Here is a 24,553-nt window from a genome sequence, read left to right as displayed (position 1 = left end):
GCACTCCAAGGAATCGCATTTGTGTTGAACATGAATGCGGTGTGATTCCTGTCCGAATTCATTGCAATTTCCTGCACCACTAGAGTGCAAATCCAGCCTAAAGGATCGAATGTGTGTGGCCACGAAAGTTCTCCTGGAATGGTTTCCTAGCTCATGCACAATACAATAACCTTGATTCTTCCCGGCTGATGACAACATTCACTGTTAAAATTTAGCTAGTTTAGATAAGAAACTAGAAAAACATTTCCATCCTCATTTGAATTTTCAGCTCACTGGGGTTGAAAACAGTGGTCATTTTAACCCCTTCAACTGCTGCCATATGATTTCTGAACTAAATTCTGATTGCATATGGCTAGCATTTATGGTTAGCACTTATTAGGGCAAATACTGTAGCTGATAACTTTTAATATAAAGATACTTACCTGTTCAAGGATCCAGCACCGTCCTCAACCAGGCTAGTCATTAATTTCCGTCTGGGTTGCCGACGCGGCATCGCAAGTAAAGGAAACCGGAAGTGAAGCCTTGAGGTTTCACAGGCGGTTTCTTACGGCGCATGGGCGAGTTGTGCTGTGCCTTGTGAATGGACTCATAGTCTTCTGGGATGAAGTGTCCTAGAAGGCTGCAGGGGAAGGAGGGGGGGGTGAACTTCCGGCTCAGATCGCCATGTTGAACTGAGCTGGAAGTGGGAGCAGGTACCTGTGGAGGGGGGGAGGGGGCAAACAAGCGGAGCTTTGCTTTTGTATGGGGCTTGCTTTAAAAAGCGTTTTTGGCTTGTGGTGCTCAGATGCAGTCTAGTTCCTCTCCAAAGCTGAATTCCTGGAATTCAGCTCCTTTGTAAAAAGTTAAGTCCAAGGAAGTGCATCACATTTTCTGGACTTATAACTAATTATTTCTGACAGGTTTATAGACCTCCCAGAAGTATCTCTATTTCTGGGAGCCTGACACTGATCCATCTAATCTCTGCATCTTCAACAGTAGAGTTGCTGCAATTGCTGTGCCCGCCCCTCCTGTCCTGCCCAATCACAGAAGCTTTGGTATTATGTAAACACATTCAAAAAATACAAAGGCTGCTGTGAATGGGCAGCAGAGGGCAGGGACATTATAGCTGTTGTATGCTTCTCTCCTCTCAGATCAGTAGTGTCTCTCCAGCAAAACAATAAACCTGTCAAATGTAAATAATGAAGATAAGTCCAAGTGGTGTCATGCACATAGTTGGACGTAACTCATAGAGTGCCATCACTTGTTATAAAGGAGATGAACTCCTGGAATTCAGCTTTAAATACATATTGTAGATATGCATAGCATCAACATGGACTATCTTTTCACCTATAACCTCTAGCAGCTGTTGACACTTTAATTTCCCCACAGCACCAGATTAGATTTGTAAAAATCCCCTAATTGAGCACCGATGGTGGTGTCATTCATCAGCCATTTATCAGACCTGGTTCTAGATTGTTTTTGTGAATGATATCTGAGAAAAAAATGATAAATAACCTTTTTTGCAGCTTAACAGTTCATGTATTGTCGATGGTCTCTTTACAGATCCGTACATACACAAAGGCATTGCATTGTGCTGACAGGGTATCCCACGCGGCACGTCCATTGTACACCTTCCTCTGTAGGGCTGCCAGGTTTCAAAGCAGATCATTGTTCTCCAAATAATGAAACACTTTGACCAGCGTTTTGTTTTATGAAAGAAAAAGACAAAACGTACTCGTATCAGCTGTGCCTTTGTTTGTGGGATGGATGCTTCCACATCAACTGTGTCTGTGTAACCTCCAGCAAAGGGGACATCACGGATCAATTCATTACATGTGTCGAAAGATGTTACGGGGACCGTGTGGTCCCAGGTGCTCTTTCCCGAACATCATAGTAAGTGCTGCACTATTGGGATGATGTAGATTTGTTGTGTAGTGCTGCAATGCAGGGGTGGGATGTGCCATTCAATCAAAGTTATGTACTAAAATGTCCTCCAGCTGGAGGACAAGATATAGTACAGAAATTAATGGGTCTGATATTCTTACATTTGGAAGAGAAACACTTTTTTTTTTTTTTTTCCTTCTCTTAAAAGTTCTTGGAAGTTTCTAAGATGATAAACTTTTTTTTTTCTTGCAAAAATAGTGGAACTTTGCCCAAAGAGGGAAATTGTGCTTTTCTGACTCCCCACCTACATTTTTTTGGGGGGTGTGGGTACCTGGTCTTGACAGGTACCTGCTCCTAGGTCACCTGAGCGGAAGTTCACCCCCACCCCCCCACTTGCAACCTTCTGGGACATGTTACAGGTCCCAGAAGACTGCAGTGCCATTGACTGGGCGCAGCGGGAAGCCAGCTGTGAAGCAACAAGGTTTCACAGCCGGTTTCCCTTAGTAAACATGCCGATGCTAGGGACTAGAAGTTCGTTAAAGAACTGGCCCAGGTGAGGATGGTCCTGGACAGGTAAGTGTCCTTTTATTAAGTCATCAGCTAAAGTATATGTAGCAGCTAATTTTCGATTTTTAGCAGGAGAGCAAAGCTCCACCTTTATTTTGCATATATCCATGACACATGCAACCTTTCAGTTAATCACAGCACTGTCTGTATGTTTGGATGGCCCCCTGTATGTACTTGTACATTTATTGTTTGAAGGGGATGCTTCACCTGCAGCTTACTCTCCAGACTGTGTAGTCTGATCTCCCTACTATTCGGGTCTGTATTTCAGCACAAAAATAAGGAACAACTGTAGTGGATTGTGATAGACAGTCCACATTCTATTAGATGATCAGTAAAATGACAATTTTATAGTCTTGCTACTTTCTGCTTCTTGCTCTTTAAAATTCCTTACTCTCAAGTAAACAATCAGATAGAGGTTGACAGAACAATGATGATAATTAAGATGGTGCCTTCATCCGGAGTCTCACCCTAGGTGACTCATTAGGAGAAAAGTATCTTTTAATATAAACAACCCCCATAAAAGGGAATGAGTCTTTTTGGGGAAAATGATTGGAAGATATCAACACGGATGGAAGAACACGGAGAAACCCAGTGGACTTTTCACCCAATCAATGTATATGCTTTGCCTGCATCATAAGCCCTATAAATGATACTGTTAGTTCCTCAATAAAACAGAATTTTAGGAAGTTGACAAACTGCAACAGTGCCAGTGTCTTTCTTCCACGTGCACGTAATTCTATATTAATTTGGCTCACTGGTAGATCTCGGTAAATGGTCTGTAAGTGAGGTCTGTTAGAGTCCAAAACACAACATGCCCAGTAACCCTCACAGGTACTCTTTGGATTCTGTCTGCAGGGAATAATACAATGAAAGGTGTGAAAATGTAATTCCCAGAATGGACTGATAATAACCCTATCAAACACCTTTGCTTTCTTCAAAATATTGGAAGAAATATGAAGCCGATGTTCTTTCTGATCTTCTGTCAGGATTCGAGACATCATCTTTGGGAAAATCTCATTCCAAAATCCTCTGTTAGAATCTGTCGCACTGTTTCCCTGTTCATGTTCATTTTTTTTGCCATCTTTCACACACTCCGTTTTTGATCTGAGGGTTCATACTATGTCCACATTTGCATCCATCCTTTGCGTTCTTGGTTGCCTACTCTGTAAATTGTGGACATCTTCCCTGTCCCTCCTTAAACCACCTATGCCATTCAAAAACACTTAATTTCTTCATGAAATGTTCACCATAAGCCTGTTGTAACAAAGCTAAGGTTTCATTCGCACTTCTTCTTGCAAAATTTGGTGTAAATCCACTCTGCCGGATTCCTCACTCATTTTCCTGCCAACAGTGCAACTTACACACATGGTGTCTCTTCTACTGCTCTGTAAAGACTGAGTCAAGGAACCAGGCGAGTGCAAGTTATTTGCCCAAGTGCGAATGGCTGAATGACAACATCATAGTGCTATGCCATGGACATTCAGGGAATTAAATTGTCACACCTCTCCCAGAGCTCAGGAGTAAATTGAGTGAGCTTTTTGGAACAGCTGCAGAGTTTGCTGGATAACATTGGTAGCTCATGGATTGGCTGCACTTGTTGCCTTGAATTGTTTTTGGAGTGAGTTTATGGTGTCATCCCTTTAAGATATGGAAATAACAGGGTAGTTCAGGCTGTAGGATTTCCTTATTTTTTTGTGTTTTACTCTTTCATGTCTTGAACTGTATGTATATTTATTTATTTATTTCAGGTACTTATATAGCGCCATCAATTTACGCAGCGCTTTTACATATATATTGTACATTCACATCAGTCCCTAACCCTCAAGGGGCGTACAATCTAAGGTGTATGTGTGTGTGTATATATATATATATATATATATATATATATATATATATATATATATATATATATATATGCAATTTCTCTTCTAGGTTTTAAATTAAATTGTGTTTAGTCCTTTTTCAAATAAGGTAATTTTAATTTTTCACAGTGGCTGCCAACATTCCGAAGCCAAATTTGATTTTGTTGTAAATATTGAGTTATACTCATTTTCATTGTATAGTATATAGTGGCATATAAATATTCAAAAACAAATATGAATTTGCAATTCATGGCCCATGGCGGATCAGACACAAATTAAACCACTTGTAGAAATGAACAATACATTTCCAAGTGCCGTCTGTGCAATGGTCGACTGGAAAACCTTATTTCAATTTCATCATTAATTTCCCCAGGGATTTCAAGAGCACTTATTAAATCTCTGCCCAATATTTGCAAGAATAATTTTAGTTTTCTGTTAATCAATTTTGCTACTGTGTTTCTAACCATTTTTATATGCACACTTTTTCCTGAAATCTCTCTACGCTGCACAATAATGTATTTGTGTTTTAGCTGGGGGGATATCTGGGGAGAGGGCAGCTAAATATAGTGAGTGGTAACAATACCTTCTTAGCGTAGAGAAGGTCAACAATGATGGTAATAAAAATGTCTTCTTTGCCTACATGAAATTTTGGTGGCCATTGCATTGGTGAAGTATGGCTTCTGATTATAAATGACATTTCCAAAAATATTGGTTTGGCACTCAAAATAATTGCCGAGGATTAGCGACTAGAAGATAAACCTGAAAAGCGCATGCAGTGTCTCCGGTACCAGTTTTGGCATCTTTTTTTGGTATAGCTATAACAGTTGGTGTAACAGTAATGCTCTCAGATATATACTCTCCAATGAAATGGCACATACTGACAAGGTGACTCCTTAAAAAAAAAATAATCTTTGACTATTCAACAAAGATACATGTGAAATACTTTAATGCTCTTTAGCAGGAAACATGTAAAAGCATTCAAGTGGACTTTACTGCTGACAGTGTGGGTTAGCTCATGCCATATGTGCTAGAATTCACTAGCTGGCTATAGATTCAATTCTTTATTTGATAAGCCACAGCATCCCAGCTGTGCTATTGTATTCTGGCAGTGGGGACTCCACCACTGTCAGAATACAGAAACTAGCTCTGCAGCCGCCGATTAAATGAAACTTTTCCAACATTTCAATTGACAGTCGCATCATTAGTTGAGTTGGAACAGGCATAGATGGATCGCAATTCCTTCAGTCCCTGCTGAACCAGCTGGATTTTGATCCATCTATGGCCAGCTTTACCCCCTAATCTACCCTTATTCTGTGATGAGACCCCCCTCCACACAGCTCACAGGAATAGACCTGAGGCTGTCACTCTGCTGGAGGTTCCTCCCCTGTCACCATTTTTCTCTTGGAGTCAGGAAAACTTGTCAGGAGTTACTCATTCCTTCCAGAAAGGGAGCAGCAGACAGAAATTACACTTGGTGTTCTTAAGATGGTAGTAAACTCCCCCCACAATTTTATCACATCCATTTGCATAAAAAACCCTAACATTCTCTTGTAGATGTTTCCTTACTTGCTTGGTTTTCTTTAAATCTGTCCCGTTCTGCGTAGTGATGTCACCAGCGCATGTGCATCTCTCCCGTTATTGACAGCACGCTCTGGGTGCCATCTGTTCATTGAAAGGATGCCGTGGTTGTGATTTACACTCCCAGTGGCTTTGCATTGGCATTGGACAGCATACTATATCAGTGATCCACCTGTCTTGTGGAGTAAAACAGATCAGCTAGGAGCATCGAAGCACAGTTGCCATGGGAACCTTGGATCGAAAACAAGGCTTGGCTAAGATGCAGTCGTGCATGCGCAAGATTACAGCAAGAGATACATGAAAGGGCAGAAGTAGTATGCTATGTGGACTTGGGGAAACAATATAAGATGGCGCAGCCTTATCCTTGGAGAAACGATTTATAAACGTTTACAAAAATAGTAAGTCGTGCTATTGAGGCTGCTTTACAATGGGTAATGTTTGCTAATAACTTATTTTGGACTCGATGAAAAGCAGCATCAGAGTTTGAGAGTTTACTACCACTTTAATTGAGACATGCTATCATACTACAGAGCAGCCTTTCTCTACCTTTTCAACATAGAGGAACCCTTGAAATAACTTTCCAGTCTTGGGGAACCCCTGCTAAAAATTATTAAATTTGCAACTCCATGATACATTAGTGTGGTGGTGAGTGGTCACTAGGAAGAATTACTCCCTTTCAGATAGCTAAAAAGATCATTGGTGTCACTGGGAATGTAAGAGGCAGAAATTGCTCAAGGAACCCTTAGAAACCTAGGGCTCCATGAAGCCCTAGGTTTCTAAGGGCTAAAATGGTAAAATGTTCCCTTACTTTGGAGAGATTTTCATTTACATCCTGTTGTGCCTACAGGAGAGGAACTGAAGACAAATTTCCTCAATGAAACACAGGTGGCAGAAGAAATAAATCAAGGCAAGGGTATTACCCGTTCTCTTCCCTGTCCAAAATTGAATTTAAAAGGTTTGATTAGATATTGCTAAATCTTCCTTTTCATAGTATTTTTGTATCTGTGTACTTCTGCATTTTTGCACTTACCCTTCTTTGTTGCATGTGACTGGCCTGTTAGCTGACAGTGCATTTACCCCTGTCTCAGCTCAAGTGCGTCTCCTGCCTTGTGTAGGTGTCCCTGAGTTAGGGTGTTCTGTACTTTTTTTTTTTTTTTTTTATACCAACTACCTGTAGTGTCTACTGTGAAATTTTGGACTTTTAAAAAATAGTTTTTTGATTTTCAAAAATTAAAAAGATAAAAAATATAAAGGAACATGCAAACACTACATATGAAGAAGAGAATATGGTCCACCAAGACAAATTGCCTATGTAACTGCAGAAAAAACACATTTACGGTTATGCAACTACCAAAAACAGAAATGTCCCACCAAGGTAGGACTACAAGTCATGTAGGCATTGAAAATCTGGATTTTGTATGTTATAGATTGCATTGGGGAGTTCCCCATAATACTGCTTTTATTAACGCTGAATGAAATAAAAACTGCAAAAAAATTCTCATTTGCATAAACATTCTCCAAGGATGTCTGTTCCGCCCTGCCATTGTCCTTATTCGCTGAATTCTGATAACTCCAAATAAGACGATTCAAGCCTTCTGCTTGTCTGCAAAAAGAAGTTTTTCCGATTCACTTTGCTTAATGTCACTGAGTAAAGATAACTCGGAGAGAATTTAATTTAAATGAAGTAGAAGAAAAAATATACAGAAAAGGAAGGAAATGGCAAAGCTCGTGATATGGTGAAGTACCGGTGGTCCCTCAGCTGGGTGGCTTGTGAATGATAAATCCTATGTTTATTTAAGCAGTTCTCCTACCATGAACGCTACACACTGCAAGGTGCATAATACAATCATATAGCATTGTGTTTTTTCCTGCTTCACTGGATTCAGTCATGAGACTGAGATTAAATTAAGAATTAAACTCTGGAGGCTGTGTGTACGCAATCGGATCAATATGATTTGGATCACTAACGACTAATTTAATACAGTGCTGCTTGATGATATTCTAAGCTGCGGTTCAACATTTTATTTGTGCAATTGGCAAGAGTCTTCAGGACAAGCAGAGGGGCTCAACCTCAAGGTTATAGTCTTGCATCCACTTCGATGTATTATTTTTCCTTAGAATTTACAACCTACTTTATGTAAAATACATTCTGATAACCTTAAAGCAGAACTCCGAGTGGAATTTTTTTTTTTTTTTCCTCTTTTGTATTTTTTTTTTTTTAACTTTTGATTCCTGTATTCCGTTGAATTCCCCTACCCCCCTCCCACAGCGCCAAAAACATGTGGTTGGTGTTGCCCCACCCTGAGTCTATTTTTAATATATTTCCATTGTACAATTCTTTAATCCAGGTATCTTATTACAGGTAACTTGACATGACCTTCCCTTATTTCTGGAAGTGGGCATTCTTTGATGATTCAGGGAGTGACTCTCACATAATGAAGTGAATGCTGTTCTCTGCATCATTCTTCCATGAATTCATACCCAGGAGCAGACTGACCATTTGAAAACTCGGGCACTGCCCGAGGGCCTGGGGTCAGTAGGGGGCCTCCATGAGATGCCCCTGGTACCTTTTTCATAGGCTTTTTTGAGTTTGGGCAAGGGCACAGGGGCCCCATGATCCCCTATTGCCCGGGGGCCCCATGAGTTGTCAGTCCGCCCCCGCTTATACCAGTGTGATGACCCTGAGGTTTGGAGTGTCTAACAGCCTGGACTCGCTTGAAGTGGGTTGATTGATGCTGAACATCAATTATCTGGGCAGAAGAACACCAACCAGGACTGGAGCAGGACCATGTGGCCTGGACTGGGACTGATACATGACCAGGACATGATGGGCAGGGCTGGAAAGGCTATAGACATACACACATAGATGGAAGTATGTGGGTTGTGGAATCTCCACTACCAGCTATTGTATAGTAGCAGACCCAACATCTGCTAGTGTCCCTAAACAGTGACTGCATTTGATAGGATGCAGTCAGTGTTTGGCTGACTATTTTCCACCCAGCTGCTTTGATTTTTCAAAATACGTTTGTTGAACAGGTCCATCCACGACTTAAATTTGGCCAAATTGTTATATATGGGCTGAAATTCCAGCCATGTAGGCCAGCTTAACAGTTTACAAAATTTTCTTATCCAGCTAGAGTGAAGGGTAGGAGTGAGGTAAATAGACTCGGGCCTGGTTTTCAACCATTTTTAGAACCGTTCGCAGATCAGAACTTAGATGAGTCTGGCCATCACGTATATCTTCTTGGATGACAGTACGTTAGGTCACTGACTCCTAATGGGTATAAAGAGGCTCCTAGAGCACTCAGGAAAAATGAAATGAAAAAACAAAAGCCTCTCATAAGGAATATATTGGCGAAATAATGAGGTTAGTTTACTAAATCTGAAGAGTGCAAGCTCTGATGACAGTGGGCATGGTAGCCAATTGGCTTCTAACTTCAGCTTGTTCAGCTAAGCTTTGACAAAAAAAAATCCTGGAAGCTGATTGGTGTCTATGCAGAGCTGCACCAGATTTTGCACTCTCCAGTTTTAGTAAATCTCCCCCATTGTGTATCTCATTAGCTTTTATGCCAAGCAATGCATCCAAATGCATTATGTAAGCACAGGGACCTAGCTGCTGTTGTTACTGAATGTTTGTTGACTCTTGTTATCCTTTACCGTTGCCTTTTAACCCTTTGAGAACTTGGCTTGTGGCCTTAGGCGCAGCTAGTTTCTGTTCGGAGAGATGTTCCCGTTGGCTATAAATAATTCATTAGGTTGCATCATTAGTCAGTGAGGTTGCTGTTTAGTAAGTGCTGGACTGTTAAGAGAGACATAAATAAAGCAATAGAGTGAATATTTGCCCATCTGTCAGAGACTGGAGGTCTCTGTTGGTACGTAGGACTTGCATCCTTACCACACAAGATGCCAGCCTTTAATAAGAAAGATCGAGACAGCAGTATGTACAAGTGAATATTGACATTTGCTAGCTAGCGGGAAGAACTTGGTTCCTGGACCAAATAAACATAAAAACTGCTGCAGAATATGGGATTTTAAATTACGGATGTAAGCAGTAGACAACAGGAACACGGCTTTGAAACATTTCTGTAAATTCTAAATTTACTGCATGTGGAGATTATTATAGAGACATTGCAAGTCAACATGTCTCTGCTCAGCAAAAAGATCATTGCTTGTATCTTGCCACATAAATTGATCTTTATACCTGATCTTATAAGGGTTGGAGCAAATTTTAATAGACAACGTGGTCTGGATAAGTTCCTACTATTTTGAAGACGGGCTCATTTATACAATGTGTAGCCTGAATGTCTTCTACTTTGGTGTTCGCAATATATATAGAAGAGAGGTCTATGAATAAGCCCCAGTAGGCAGCAAAACACTTCAGATGGAAGATTCTAGGTTGAGTGTCTCTGTTTTTTGCATGTGCTGAACAAGGTTGATTTTACCCTGTTGAAAGTTGTGTAAGACTTTCAGAGTGGATGACAATCGGGCAAAGAATTCACCCTAACCATACACGTAGCACAAATCAGTTTTCCCTTTATATTGGGAGGCCTTTCTATTGCAATGGTTTTTATTAATTTTTTAAACCGTATAAAACAGAAGCAATAAAACACACCCACGCAGGGGCTATCAATTGCACAGATAAACAAAATGCAAAAGAAAAAAAAAGAAAAATAGTGCTCTAACGCCAACAGGGCAAAAGGTACACCCACGCAGGGGCCATCAATGACACATAAGTTACAAAACATTAATGTAACTGACTATAACAACTAAATGCAGCTGTCCAGTCACACAAAAACAGAGAGAGAGAGAGAAAAAGGAAGAGAGAGGAGAAAAAAAAGGGGGGGGGGCAAAGAGCAGGGGTCCAAGAGCGCCAATACTGAATGCCGTTACATCCCCAGACTAGCCGGGGGGAGTGAGGGAAAGGCATATTGCAACCACGGCTCCCATATTTTCAAAAATTTACATTGGGAGTCGCTGCGGATACTCGACATCTGTTCATTGAGCATCATAGTCATACGATCCCGCACCCCCTGAAGAGGGACAAATGGACTCTTCCAGGACTGAGCAATCGTTCTAGTAGCGGATAAAAACAGATAGGAAGCCAACTTCTGCTGGTGAGCCACGAGGCCCGGTATGGGGCAATGAAGCAAAGCATACCGAGCATCCCGGCGTAAGGAGAGATGGAACAAGGTGAAAAGGAGCGCTGGAGACAGGGGGCAACCCTGACTCGTCCCTCGCCCAATAGGAAAGGGATCTGAAAAATACCCAGCGTATTTAACGGAGGCCGAAGGAGAAAAATACAAGGCCTGAATCCAAGAAAGAATAGAAACCCCAACGAGACAGCACAAACCACAGATATTCCCAGGATAGAGAATCAAAGGCTTTATATATGTCTAAAGACAGTAAGAATCCCGGGATTTTCCGCTGTTGCAGAAAATGTATAAGATGGACCACCTTACGAACGTTATCACCCGCCTGCCTCCCGGGGACGAACCCTACTTGGTCCCTGTGGACCAGGCTACGCAAATATTTATTGATGTGAAAACTAAGCATCTTGCTTAATATCTTCAGGTCTTCATTAAGAAGAGAAATAGGTCGGAAGGCTTGCGGTTCCTGTACATCATCGGTCGTGTTAGGAATCATGGCGATATGCGCTCTAAGCGCATCTGGAGAGGGCAAGGAGCCCTGTCATAACGCATTAAAATAGTCAGCCAAAAAGGGCGCCAACAAGGCTGAGAATTTCTTATAATAAAGACTGGAAAAGCCGTCGGGACCTGGGGCCGCGGTGGACCGTAAAGATTTGATAGCTTGGAGCACTTCTGGTACAGTGACACCGGCGTTGAGTGCCACCTGTGCTGCCTCGGATTGGGAAGCCTTTTAAGTTGTATCTCTTAGGTTGGTACTCTTGTGCGCTGAAATGTCTGGATCTTGTGTGAATTTATGGATGTAGAATGTGCTTAATGTATTCTGAGAGTTCTTAATGAATATAAACCAAAAAAAGTTATAGTTTAAAGCAAACATTTTTGAAAAAAATACAGGACCTACCATTCCTTAGTGGCTTCTAAAAATGGCAATTTCTTGATTGTTGTCTTCCTTTATTACTGGCCCAGTGTTATTCCTAGACAACCAGGTTGCCTGATCTGCTTACTAGTTCTGAATCATTGACTCAGTTATGAAGCCTTTAAAGGGATCTCCAAACTACAGCTCAAGGGCCACTTCTGGCCCCCTGCAAAATTGTATCTGGGAAAATATCCCAGCTGGCAGTGCATGAGCTGGTCTGTGTATTGTAATTCACTCCCAGCCCTTCTACTCATGGTTGTAAAGGGGGACTGTGCTGGGCACACATGGATGTAAAGGGGCACATGAATTTAAAAGGAGAATATGCTAGGTGCTCCTGGATCTAAGCGGGTAATCTGCTGGGCACATATGAATGTAAGATGCGTATATGATGTGACCCTCATACAGAAAAGTTTGGAGACCACTGCTCTAGAGCTATATAACTAGAAATAAGTATTTTCAAAAGCAAAACTGCATAGTTTCTTGGTATTACTTCATGTAATACCAGTCAAAGCTTTTTTTTAATTATGGGGAGAGTGGGGAATGGTTGGATGGCTTTCATTTATTGCCATCTGATGTCCTGGAGAGATTTTCTTCTACTTCTTGACCCACTGATGGTAATGTCACCTGACAGTCAGAATATCTGTAATGGGGATACAGTAATAGAGTTTTATAGCTTTCCCTACAAAAAAAAAAAAAAAAAAAAATATTTTTTTAATTGCCATGTTCCTATTTGAGATTTCCTGCCCTGGTAACAACATGGCTACTGGGATACGAAGAAGATAAATTGACTCAGCAAAGATCCAAATGGTAATGAAACCCTGGCAGAGGTACTAATAGTTTCTCAGCCAAAAAAAAAGTGCCTGGTGATGCACTTTAATGATAATTTGAGATCAGCTCTGTTTTATATTATAGACCGGTTCAGATTTTTGGTTAGCCAATACAGGCCACGGTCTAGAGCAACTGGGCCACCAAGAATGGAACCCAGCCACCCACAAATTAGGTTACTGACCATTGGTACTATATTCCCTGTTATAATGGTTCCATATCGTCAGTGGAATATTGCTGGGTCCCCTTCATGTGCTAAATCTGCACAGTTTGTACATTTTCGTTGTTGGGATAATGTGTGTTTTCAATGCATAAAATCTATATTTTCACTTTTATTCTCTCAAGGAAATAAAATTCTCTTTCAGGCAAACAATCAGGTTTAATCTTGGCAATCTACACCTCAATCACACGCTCAATATACAATTTATGTATTTGTATCTCTAAAATATTTTAATCTTCTGAAAATTAATTGTGAAACAATTAACCCTAATATGGAGCATATTAGATTCTGTTCAGGTTTTTTTATTGGCTACACTTAATTTTCTTTTCTGTAAGTTAATTTAATAGCTTGAACTGCTGAATGGTAGGATTGAATTAACATGCTGTTATTTAATTAACTTTTGCTTGTCTTTCATAGGGCTTTTTAGGACACTTATTCAGTGTATATAAAATAGGCTTGGAACGCAGTCTAAAAGAAACTCTTCAATTACCCAGCGTGAGCGTTGTCGGTCAGCTTTGTGGTTAAACAGTTCCTGGGAATATTGGTGATGGTACATACATTGGGAACTCCCCTACAGTTTTATTGCACAGGGGAGATTAAAGTCCTTCTACTATAAAAGTGTGATTTAAAGGAAAGGAACATCCAAAGGGTGTGAATGTGCGAGCGTATGCATATCGTGAAGGTATATAGCGATTAAAGGGACTTTGTCACTTTATATCTGCTACAGCTCCTTTTTTTTTTTTTTTTTTTTTTTTTTGTTTTGCCACCCAGTAAACAAGTGGTGCCTTTGCATATCTACATGAGCTTCCATTGCCCCCTTTTCTGCCCTAAATAAGCAGCAGTCTATTGAGAGTTTGCCAACTCTCTCTAGCCCTTTAGGCCGTTTAATGTGACAGGCAGCCTCAAAGGCCAATAGCAATTCTTTAATTTCATCCAGGCTACTAGCCTTTACAGCCTCGGTCTTTTCTCTAGGTGCTGTTCACCTAAAACATGGCAGCCTATGACATTTTCTGTGCAACTCATTGTCCTATTGGCTACATTTTTATCCTTTACCAAATGTAAGAAGAATTTGTGTTAAGGTACAAAGATGGCACACAGGCCGGAACAAAAATTGGGACTGCCTTTACTGACCTCTTATACGGCAAATGCTAGTTTCCTGGCTGTTTTTCTTGCCCTCCAGCGTTCATATTTTTACACCTCAGAGAACGCATGCGGATAAGGACTTCATGCTTTACTCAGGCTTTCATTTTCTGTATGCTTGTTATAGATCAGAAAGCATTAAAATCTGTAGGTTAGCATAATAGCCAGACATCTAGAATTTTATAAGGTCATCAGAAGTGGAAGCTTTCCTATTTTCCTCAAGGTAAACAATGTTTCTGATGCTGAACTATATAAACTGAAAAGGAACCTTGCATGTAGTCTCCTCACAACTTTGTGGGACCTTCCTCTGCGGTCTCCGTGGGGCCTTCCTCTGCGGTCTCTGCGGGGGCCTTCCTCTGCGGTCTCTGCAGGTCCTTCCTCTGCGGTCTCTGCGGAGCCTTCCTCTGCGGTCTCTGCAGGTCCTTCCTCTGCGGTCTCTGCGGGGCCTTCCTCTGCGGTCTCTGCGGGGCCTTCCTCTGCGGTCTCTGCGGGGCCTTCCTCTGCGGTCTCTGCGGGGCCTTCCTCTGCGGTCTCTGCGGGGCCTTCCTCTGCGGTCTCTGCGGGGCCTTCCTCTGCGGTCTCTGCGGGGCCTTCCTCTGCGGTCTCTGCGGAGCCTTCCTCTGCGGTCTCTGCGGGGCCATCCTCTGCGGGACCTTCCTCTGCGGGACCTTCCTCTGCGGTCTCTGCGGGGCCCTCCTCTGCGGTCTCTGCGGGGCCTTCCTCTGCGGTCTCTGCGGGGCCTTCCTCTGCGGTCTCTGCGGGGCCTTCCTCTGCGGTCTCTGCGGGGCCTTCCTCTGCGGTCTCTGCGGGGCCTTCCTCTGCGGTCTCTGTGGGGGCCTTCCTCTGCGGTCTCTGTGGGGGCCTTCCTCTGCGGTCTCTGTGGGGGCCTTCCTCTGCGGTCTCTGTGGGGGCCTTCCTCTGCGGTCTCTGTGGGGGCCTTCCTCTGCGGTCTCTGTGGGGGCCTTCCTCTGCGGTCTCTGTGGGGGCCTTCCTCTGCGGTCTCTGTGGGGGCCTTCCTCTGCGGTCCCTGCGGGGGCCTCCCTCTGCGGTCCCTGCGGGGGCCTCCCTCTGCGGTCCCTGCGGGGGCCTCCCTCTGCGGTCTCTGCGGGGCCTCCCTCTGCAGCCTATATAGTCATTGATTTTGGCTGTGTACTTGCTGATCGGCTGTAGCCAATCACAGCATAGAGTTCTGTGTTTACAAACACACAACACCGATCTGGCTGTTTCTTCTCCCTGAAATAAACTCTGAGTTCAGGGAGAAAAGACAGCTATATCCAGTGTGTAAAAGTGGCACATGTACACATGTTAGGCACCTTGATTGTCCTTCTGATCACCCCTGTCACCCATTACTGTAATTATTACATTGTACAGTATTATCACTGATCACTGTATTAGTGTCACTAGGGAAATCAGTGTCTGCATCACATATAGGCTGCTGATCACTGCCATTACTAGTATAGTACCTAGAGCTGTGTAAATTCCAGTATATATACCATAATTAGTAGATGCTTTAACATTTACACAAACCAATTTATTATACAATTATTGGGATTTTTTTGTTCCTAAAGACATACAACAGAATATATTTTGGCCTAACTTTATGAATAAATTTGATTTTATTTGTTTTATAACCAGGTAAAAAATATTGTTTTTTTTAAGTTTTTGTTTATAAAATGAAAAACCCAGTGGTGATCAAATACCACCAAAAGAAAGCTCTGTTTGTGTGGGGAAAAAAAAGATAAAAATTTAATTTGGGTACAGTGTTGCATGACCGGGCAAATGCCATTAAAATACTGAAGTGCTGAATAACAAAAAAATGCCCTGGTCATGAAGGGGATAAAACCTTCCAGAGGTCAAGTGGCTAACCTTAGTATGCATTGTAGTAACAAATGTGCTTTAACAAGTAATTTCAGCAAAAGTGACAATTTCAGAGACATTTGCTAAATCATATGTCAGTCCTTACAATTCCATTTCCCTAGTCAAGACCAGCACTGGCCATAACCTTGGTTTCTAATTCAAGGAGACCACATGAGTAACAACCCCGTCCCCCTGCTTTTATATTGGCTTGCATGATAAACATATTCTTCTTAGATTGTAACCTTTGCTCAGGATAAACCTCATGCATTAGCTTGTGTTCCTTGAGTTATTTGTATAGTTCCTAGAACTGTGGGTGAAGAAATCTTCATGCTTCTGATATGATTGCTCTTTTCAGGCCAGGTCGCTTGGTAGGAACCATCTAATGGTGGTATCAACCAAAAGAGCTCATTACATTCAGGTAGAAAGCCTCTTGAAAGGAAAGAACCCGTCTTATCGATTCTTTAGGCCTAATGCAGCCTGTTTTGTATGATGTGCAGTTGCGTTCTATGGACAGAAGAGTCCTTCAGATGAATTTGCTGATTTCTGATGCCCAGCTTGGTCTGTGATGCATTATCTCTAGCTTGATATACAAAATTTTTCATCTCCATCGAGAGGTGATTGACTTTTACCTCCAATGACTAATGTCGGTTTTCAGCTCTTCAGATGTGTTTTCAATTTGGATGACTTTTTCCATCGAATATGCTTTTACGTGAGAATCTTAAAAGCTACATTTTCCGGGAAGTGTGATAAAATACAACAAATTCCTCTCCACTACCTTTGATAAGTGGAAGGAAGCATAATAATTACACACCGCGTCAGCCCCTTTTTTTTTTTTTTACTTTAACATTAAAGGTGAAACTTATTCTGGTACATTTGTTTCTTCCTCCCCTAATTAATATTTAGCATTTCTGAAATTTCCATTTCTCTTGCAACATAAGCAGTTCCATATGCCATATTTTTCCTTTTCTGTTTTTTATTTGCAACAAACATTGGAGGATTAGCATAGCACTGAATCGCAGTTTAACTACCGTATTTGTCACTGCAAATAGGATTCCAGCTTACGCATTTTGCCTTTTTCGAAGACTGACACTCTTTCAGAAAGCACAGTGTACAGCGTGAAACCAGAAGTTTTCCTGCAATCTGATAATACAATGATCAACCAATTTGTGTTACATATTATTTATGGGAAAATAGGCCAAATCCGATAGCTGCAGAGGATTATATTGCCCCAGTTTACCTGGAGAGGTATAAACGGTTTTATGCCGGATTTAATTTGATTGGATTTTAAGGGGTACATTTAAAAAAAAAAAAAAAAAAAAAAAAAGGTTTTCATCCTGTGAAAATGCACATATGTTCATTCTGTGTGAATGGGGGAGAAAAATATTATTATTATTAGATATTTTCTCTCCATCTTGGTTGATTTTCCTTCATATAGAACTGAGTGATCGAAATACCACATTATGTTCACTAGATGGCTCTGATGAACATGGGGAAATAATTACTTTGATCGTCAGCCCCATCTATTGGCCATAAGGTGGTATTTCTCCAATTCCCTCTATTCTGTATACATTTTAGAAAACTCAACTCAGAGACAACATAGTCTAGTAACATTCTTTTTGCCCCCATTCATACAGTACAAACATACAAGCAGTTTCACAGGATGTAAAGCTCTGCAATTTTTTCTTATAAAGAAAGGAAAACTTTTTACACTAGACTATATTCGTATGAAAATTCTCATGACATTCAACAGCTTGTTGGATGTCATTTGAAAGTAGTTCAAAATTTCATTTGCTTTTAACCATCGATTTTAAAGTGAATGGACTATACTGAACGAAAACCATACTCTGTTGTTCAAGAAATATTTTCTCATCTACTTCTTTGAATTTTCACATCGTGGTTGAAAGCGAACATTGATTTGACCCCCTAATAGAAAATCGAACAAAGCTTCCTAAAACTAAAAGTGTTGAAGGAAAATCTATTCTTTTTTTTTTTTTTTTTTTTTTTTTAAGCTTAAGGCTCCATTCACACTTGTAGGAGTCCAAAGTCAGGAGACTTTGAAGTGCAACTTTGATGTAACCTTGATGCAACTTTGCGGCAACTTTGGATGGGTGCAACTTAGATATGATTTGTCCTTCTGTAAAGTCGAACCCACTGTTGCATGTAAAACATTAAGGTATGACTTTCATGTAAATGTTGTTGGTTCGTATTGAAGTCTATAGCCCTCATGTTGCATGAAAGTTGGACCAAAGTCATACATGAACTACTTTGTAGTCACTACAACTTTAAGTCACACATATACGAATGGTTATTTTTGGAAAACATGAGGTACGACTTGTCATGCAACTTTGATGTCCAAAGTCGTATGACAAGTCACACAAGTATGTATGTTCCCTCACCCATCCTCAATGGTAAACCCTGCCATACCTGAAAGTAAACATGTTTACCCTAAAATGTAGCTGTAATGTAACCCAAACCTGATGCTTAATATTAATTGGAGCCTAAAAATGTAAAGCAAATCTAAACTGTATCTGAGCACCATTTTATCTAATAGATTTTTTAAAATTCAGATCAGACTCACCCATCCATCCATGTCTCCATGCTTTATTTTGTTGACCAATCACTTTGAACAACATCCCTTCTAGCATTTCTAGCAGTGGCCATCTTGAGTAAGGGCAGATTATTCATGTAGCATTTACTACCTGGAATCCATCAGGCCTTAGCTTCAGGCATGCAGGCAGGAGGGTGTGCTGAGTCGAGAAAGCCCCTCCTCCAGATCAGAGAAAAAAAAATGCCCATGAAGACTCAAGGGATGTATGCTATCATTTTGGCCTAGGCCAGAAACCAGGAAAAAACTGAAGACATGGGAAAATAATAAATATATATTATATGTGTATATATATCTATACCTTCCTATCTATTTACTAATTCTAGCAGCATAAGGGTTAAAATGAGTTAATGTTGATTGAGAAAGTTCAACTTCAAAGCAAATGTTCTTTGGCCTTGGGTGGTAAGCCAATAGGTTTGGCTGATTGCCCAATCCCTTTACCCCCCCCCCCCCCCCTATCCGCAGCAGTGCTCTGTATGCTCCAAATGGGAGTAACCTGATCTTAAAAGTGGAGTTTGCCTTTAAGACAATGAAGCGTACCACATCTGTGATCTGTGTGAATTTATTTCAAAATACATTTTTTCAAGAGATTTATTCAGTTTATCAAACTTTCCCCATTCCCTGCTCATTCTGGTTCACCTGTTTACTTGGGACATAGCATTAAACCAGAGGATCATGCTGTGTGTTCCCCATGGATTCTGAACATTACAGGAACTTTAATCTCCTTCATCCCAGTTGAAAAACCGTATTACTGCTACCTATAAGCCCCGTCTTTGCCCTTTTCTCTCCCGAATTAATCCCCCTTTTATTCTCCCACTCAATAACCTAAGGACACAAGCATACTCGTAGACTTCATTGTAGACTTTACTTTGAAGCGTGGTGTCCACAACGTCTGTGTACTTGGCACGATACCGCGTTCCTTATTTATTTTATGTTTGCAAACAGTAAGGTATTTGCAACAATTCTTAGTTTTGGCCATCATCCAGCAAGGTAGAAATGTGAAAATATTGCATCACCATGTTGGCAAGAGATTACAATGTAATCTTATAAGTGGATATTTTTAAGACGGCTGCTATGTTTGTAACCCTAAAGGCAAACTTCAGCTTGCTTTTACTTCCAGGGGGGTTTGTACTGCTGGGCCACGGAGTAGACTTCAAGGAAGTAATCACATTTGTTTCAGACAAATGTGATTATATAAAGAAATTTGAAGAAATAATTAAAGGACCTCTTTAGGCCTGGCTCACACCAATGCACTGCGGTTTGCGTTTTTTCATGTGTGTTTTTGACGCTTTGGTTTTGGGCTAACTTGTTGCTGGGTAGGATCAAAACGCGTAAAAAATGCATCAAAATACACTGTATGCTTTTCTACAGTGTCTCCTTTGAAGTCGCTCTCTCTTGCTTTTGCTCTTGCCCTCTCTCTTGCTCTTGCCCCCTCTCTCTCTCGCTCTTGCCCCCTCTCTCTCTCGCTCTTGCCCCCTCTCTCTCTCGCTCTTGCCCTCTCTCTTTCTCGCTCTTGCCCTCTCTCTCTCTCGCTCTTGCCCCCCCTCTCTCTCTCTCGCTCTTGCCCTCTCTCGCTCTTGCCCCCCCTCTCCCCCCCTCTCTTTCTCGCTCTCGCCCCCCTCTCTCCCTCTCGCCCCCTCTCTCCCTCACTCTTGCCCTCTCTCTCGCTCTTGCCCTCTCTCTCTCTCTCTCTCTCTCTCTCGCCCTCTCTCTCTCGCCCTCTCTCTCTCACCCTCTCTCGCTCGCTCTTGCCCTCTCTCTCGCTCTTGCCCTCCCTCTCTCTCTCTCGCTCTTGCCCTCCCCTCTCTCTCTCGCTCTTGTCCTCTCTCGCTCTCGCCGTCTCTCTCTCTCTCTCTCGCCCTCTCTCCCTCTCGCTCTCTCTCTTGCTTTTGCTCTTGCCCTCCCTCTCTCTATCTCTTGCCCTCTCTCCCTCTCGCTCTCTCTTGCTTTTGCTCTTGCCCTCTCTTGCTCTTGCCCTCGCTCTCACTCGCTCGCTTTCTGTTGCTCTCTCTGTAGTTTGCACTCATGCATGCATTGACATAAGTATATTTTATCCTCCATCACCAGGGCTGCAAAAGAGACAAATTAAAATGATAAATTGTTGTGGCCCCAAAGCGCATTGCATGTTTTTAAGTGATCAAATAACGAACAATTTAAAAGCATCATGGACTCTTTAAAGCGGCATTAAACTCTCCCCATGTGTTGTTACCTCTTCCCTGTATTGCTGGGTTATTTTTGAAACATATACCCATGCAGAGAATCCAGTGTAGCCCTCAATGCGATCTGTTATTCTGGGTCCAGTGCCACCATTATGGTTTTCTTCAGTTGTCTGTCTCTTCTAGGTTCAATCGATAACATGTCAGGCCCACTCTGGCTGGCCTTCTGGTCACTTTATGCATCTGGTCCTGCAGCCTTCTGAGAGATGTGATGAAAGTATACAAGAGGACTGCAGGACCAGGGACATGTCATGCTGGCCTAGACCATAATGGTGGAGGTGGGTGAGGCCAGACGAAAAATAACAAAAAATATAAACACAGAAAAAACCTCACCATTTGTAATGGCTGGATTGGGGGGGGGGGGGGTGTCTAAATTGAACAAACTCCCTTTTAGGAGGGAGGTGCCCATTGTTATGTGTGTATATTCCAGGAACCCATCCAGGGAAGCCTGATTGTTTTGAGTTGCTGTACCAGACCCAGTGAGCTTATTTGAGAACCTCCTTATGTTTGATCATTTGAATATGTCCTGAAATCCCAGCACCTCTTTATTATTTATTTCTTAAGTTTCTATTTCTGTCTGCTTCTCCATTTGAGAGATGTATTGTTGGAAAGTGATGTATTCCTAGTGGGACGCCTGTCCCAGTGACAACTGTGAAATAATGAATTTCCCGTTAAAGTAGAACTTTTACCCTCAAAGAGAATTTCAGCTTCATGTCCTCCACCCCCTTCTCTTCTTCTTTTGAAACTTTTTTTGAGGGGGAAGAGCAAAAACCTAGTTTTCTCAGGTACCCACTGCCACTGGAATTGCTTAGCGATTCCACTGGAAGGTCTTTCCACTGGAAGGTCCCCCTCTTCCATCCCTGCCCGCAACCTTCTGGAACATGTCACAGGTCCCAGGAGGCTGCAGGATCATTCACACAGTGTAGCGAGAAGCCGGCTATGAAGCCGTAAGGAGTCGCAGCTGGCTTCCCACAAAAAACATGCCAGCACCGAACATCTGGCCTGAGTGAGGATGGCGCTGGATCCCTGGACAGGGAAGTGTCCTTTAATTAAAAGTCAGAAGCTGCAGTATTTGTAGATGAGGACTTTTTTTTTTTTTAACCTGACTCAAGAACCACTTTAACTCTTTATATGTGAAGAGTTTTGAGATCCTTGATGTCTCTTCAACAAAGTGAGGGCAGAGCTCCCCTTTTAGGACACGTACAACAGTTATGGAACAAAATAATTGACAGACATTCTAACCTTTCTCAAAACTGGAGAGCAGGTTTGGTTTGATTTTATTTTTTGAACCAACTATATCAACCATCTTGTTTGTGTATGCTTGGACCGACTCTTGAAGATCCACGATAAACAGTGGTTAATGTCTATCACTACTTGTTTGTATAGGAATTTGTAGACAAACCAAGTACAGTGTCTTTACATTCCACAGTAATGTTTCCAGACCTTCTAAAGTGCCTCTCTTTTTCAATTACAGGGGTGTATGGACCAGAGCACTGGGTGATAACCAGCCCAGATTGTGGAGGCCTCCACCAGTCCCCCATAGATATTGTGGATTACACAGCCAGCATGAAGGATGAGTACCGGGAGTTGAGCCTTGAAGGATTCGAGAATGAGTCTTCTAACAAGACCTGGATGAAGAACACGGGAAAAACAGGTGAATGAGCACATGTATAGAGAGACTGCAGTGTAATGTGTTTTTTTTTTTTTTTTTTAAATTAAGGATTGTGGTTAGAAAATGTACTAAAATAAAAGTATAGTGTATTTTCAGTGAGAACATTGAGTTCTTGCATCATTCACTTTGAAGTCATTTTTGGTACGATGGACACATTTACAAGCATTTGCTTCCATATTTTGTTGTATTAAATTTGAAGATGAGCTACTGGTGGGAACTCTCAGTAGCTCAGTGCAATTAATCTGTGTCTGCTCTTAACGGTTGAGATAAAATATCAACTACACAGGGAGTGCATTGTTTTTAATGATTTGGCCAACTCTGACTTGCATCCAAAGATGGAGCTGTAAAGCACAACCATTTTGATAAAGCTGGGAAGAAAGAAGCAAAACCTTTACCATGCATTGAGCAAGTATGGCTTCCTCTTTTACATATAGAACTATAAACTATACATAAGACCAGTGCTTCTAAAATTTACATTAATGAACTTTGCATTGCTTTGTGTGTGTGGGGGGGAATTAAAACCCAATTTTGTTCTTGCCTACCACTCCCCCACCCGTATTGGAGCAGCTCCACACCCAAGACCCCCTGAAAAACATATACTTATTGCATGTCAAGTCCAATGCCATCGCAGGCCCTTTTCTTCCTCTGCATGTGGGCAGAAAAATGCTGTATGGAGCGACACCGTAAAATGACAGCATTCTTCTGGGAGCCCAGGGCAAGGGGAAAGCCTTGATACCCTGGGCTCACATGAAGTGGGTTGAATGGGGCTCAGTGTTGTTCAGCCTGATAAAGAAGTGTCACCACACCTCTGGATCTGGGAGTCTGCAGAGGACAGCATTTAGGAGAAGTCAATATAGCAGCTAAAGCTGTTTATTTCTTCTGTTTTTTTATACCACTACTGGGGGACCAAATATTTCCTTTTAGTTAGAGTTGAAATTGCATTGAAGAACCCTGAAAATACATAAAGAATATCCAAGAAATTAGTTTAAGATAGAGCAGAAAGAGAGATTAGAACCTCTGGCAGGTTATTGCTTTCTCTGCCCGTTAGGGAGATTAACCCTCTCTATTTGTTCCATTTTATCATCATCACAAAGAGTGAAAATGAAATAAAATACCACATTTTTGTCACCAAAACTGGAACAGAAGGTAAATCTTCCAACTGGTATACTAGTTATGGTGACAACCCCACTTTTGAGGGATTTCGCCTTAACTTTCTGTTTTGGCTATGGGACATGGTGTGAAGGGAAATCTCCTTATTGGGACACAGATGGCCAAAAAACAAACCTGATGGGTTTTAACCCTCCCTTGCTTTATCCAAAATGAGTACACAAGTTTTTTGTCTTTAGTTCTACATTTAAAGTGTTACTAAACCCAGGGCCCTGCATTCACTATATCAGGTCTCATGGAAATGCAATTATTTTAGTAAATATAAACTGTTAAATACCTATTCTCATCAGTAGTATATAGCAGTCTTGTGACTATCAGTGTCCAACTGAGCACTGGTTAAAACTTGTATTAGAAGTTTTTCCATTCTGCTCTGACTATCCTATGAGGCTCCATAACCCCTGACCCTCTGGACAGCGCTGATTGGCCCTGTACTGATCACATGTACCCTTCCAAAGATCAAAAAAAAACCTCTCTAGCAATACACACTAAACTGAGCATGTGCACTCCTGGAGCTTTGTATGATCAGCAGATGGATTGTGGACAGTAAAAGAAGGGGAGGATCAGAGAAGACAGACTTTTTACACAATGCAGATGATTAACCCTTTAGGTTCCACAGTCAGTATAACAAGCATGCTTTACTGCATATACAAACTGATTTTTCTGATGTGGGTTTAGTAACACTTTAACTGGCTTGAAGAAAATGCCGCTATTGAGTTCTGCAGCAAATAGCTATATGAGCAAATGCTTAGGCCTACCGCATGCTGTGGCTCCATCCTCTGACCCCTACATCACTGCTTTGTCCAGTAGTTACACAGGGGTCAGGGGATGGAACCATGACATGTGACAGGGGGATACAGGCATTGGAGCCTCCCAAGAAAAAATAAACCAGCGCTCAAATCTTCGTGCTGACGGGGTGGTGGG

General features: G+C 41.7%; 1 protein-coding gene across 2 annotated transcripts in view; it reads left to right on the top strand.

Annotated features, from left to right (window-relative positions):
* PTPRG (protein tyrosine phosphatase receptor type G) overlaps nucleotides 1-24,553 on the top strand; it is a 715,101-nt gene that overhangs the window by 297,087 nt on the left and 393,461 nt on the right. For both annotated transcript variants that reach the window (XM_089682035.1, XM_089682036.1), the window contains exon 3: nucleotides 22,268-22,447. In XM_089682035.1, the coding sequence (XP_089538161.1) occupies nucleotides 22,268-22,447 (180 nt within the window). The remainder of the gene's footprint in view (nucleotides 1-22,267; nucleotides 22,448-24,553) is intronic.

This window comes from Staurois parvus, unplaced genomic scaffold, assembly GCF_062004578.1.
Source record: "Staurois parvus isolate SC_StPar_1 unplaced genomic scaffold, SC_StPar_1.0 ptg000283l, whole genome shotgun sequence".
Lineage (NCBI taxonomy): Eukaryota > Metazoa > Chordata > Amphibia > Anura > Ranidae > Staurois > Staurois parvus.
Note: the sequence above shows the minus strand (reverse complement) of the source record. Positions and strands in the feature narration are given on the sequence as shown.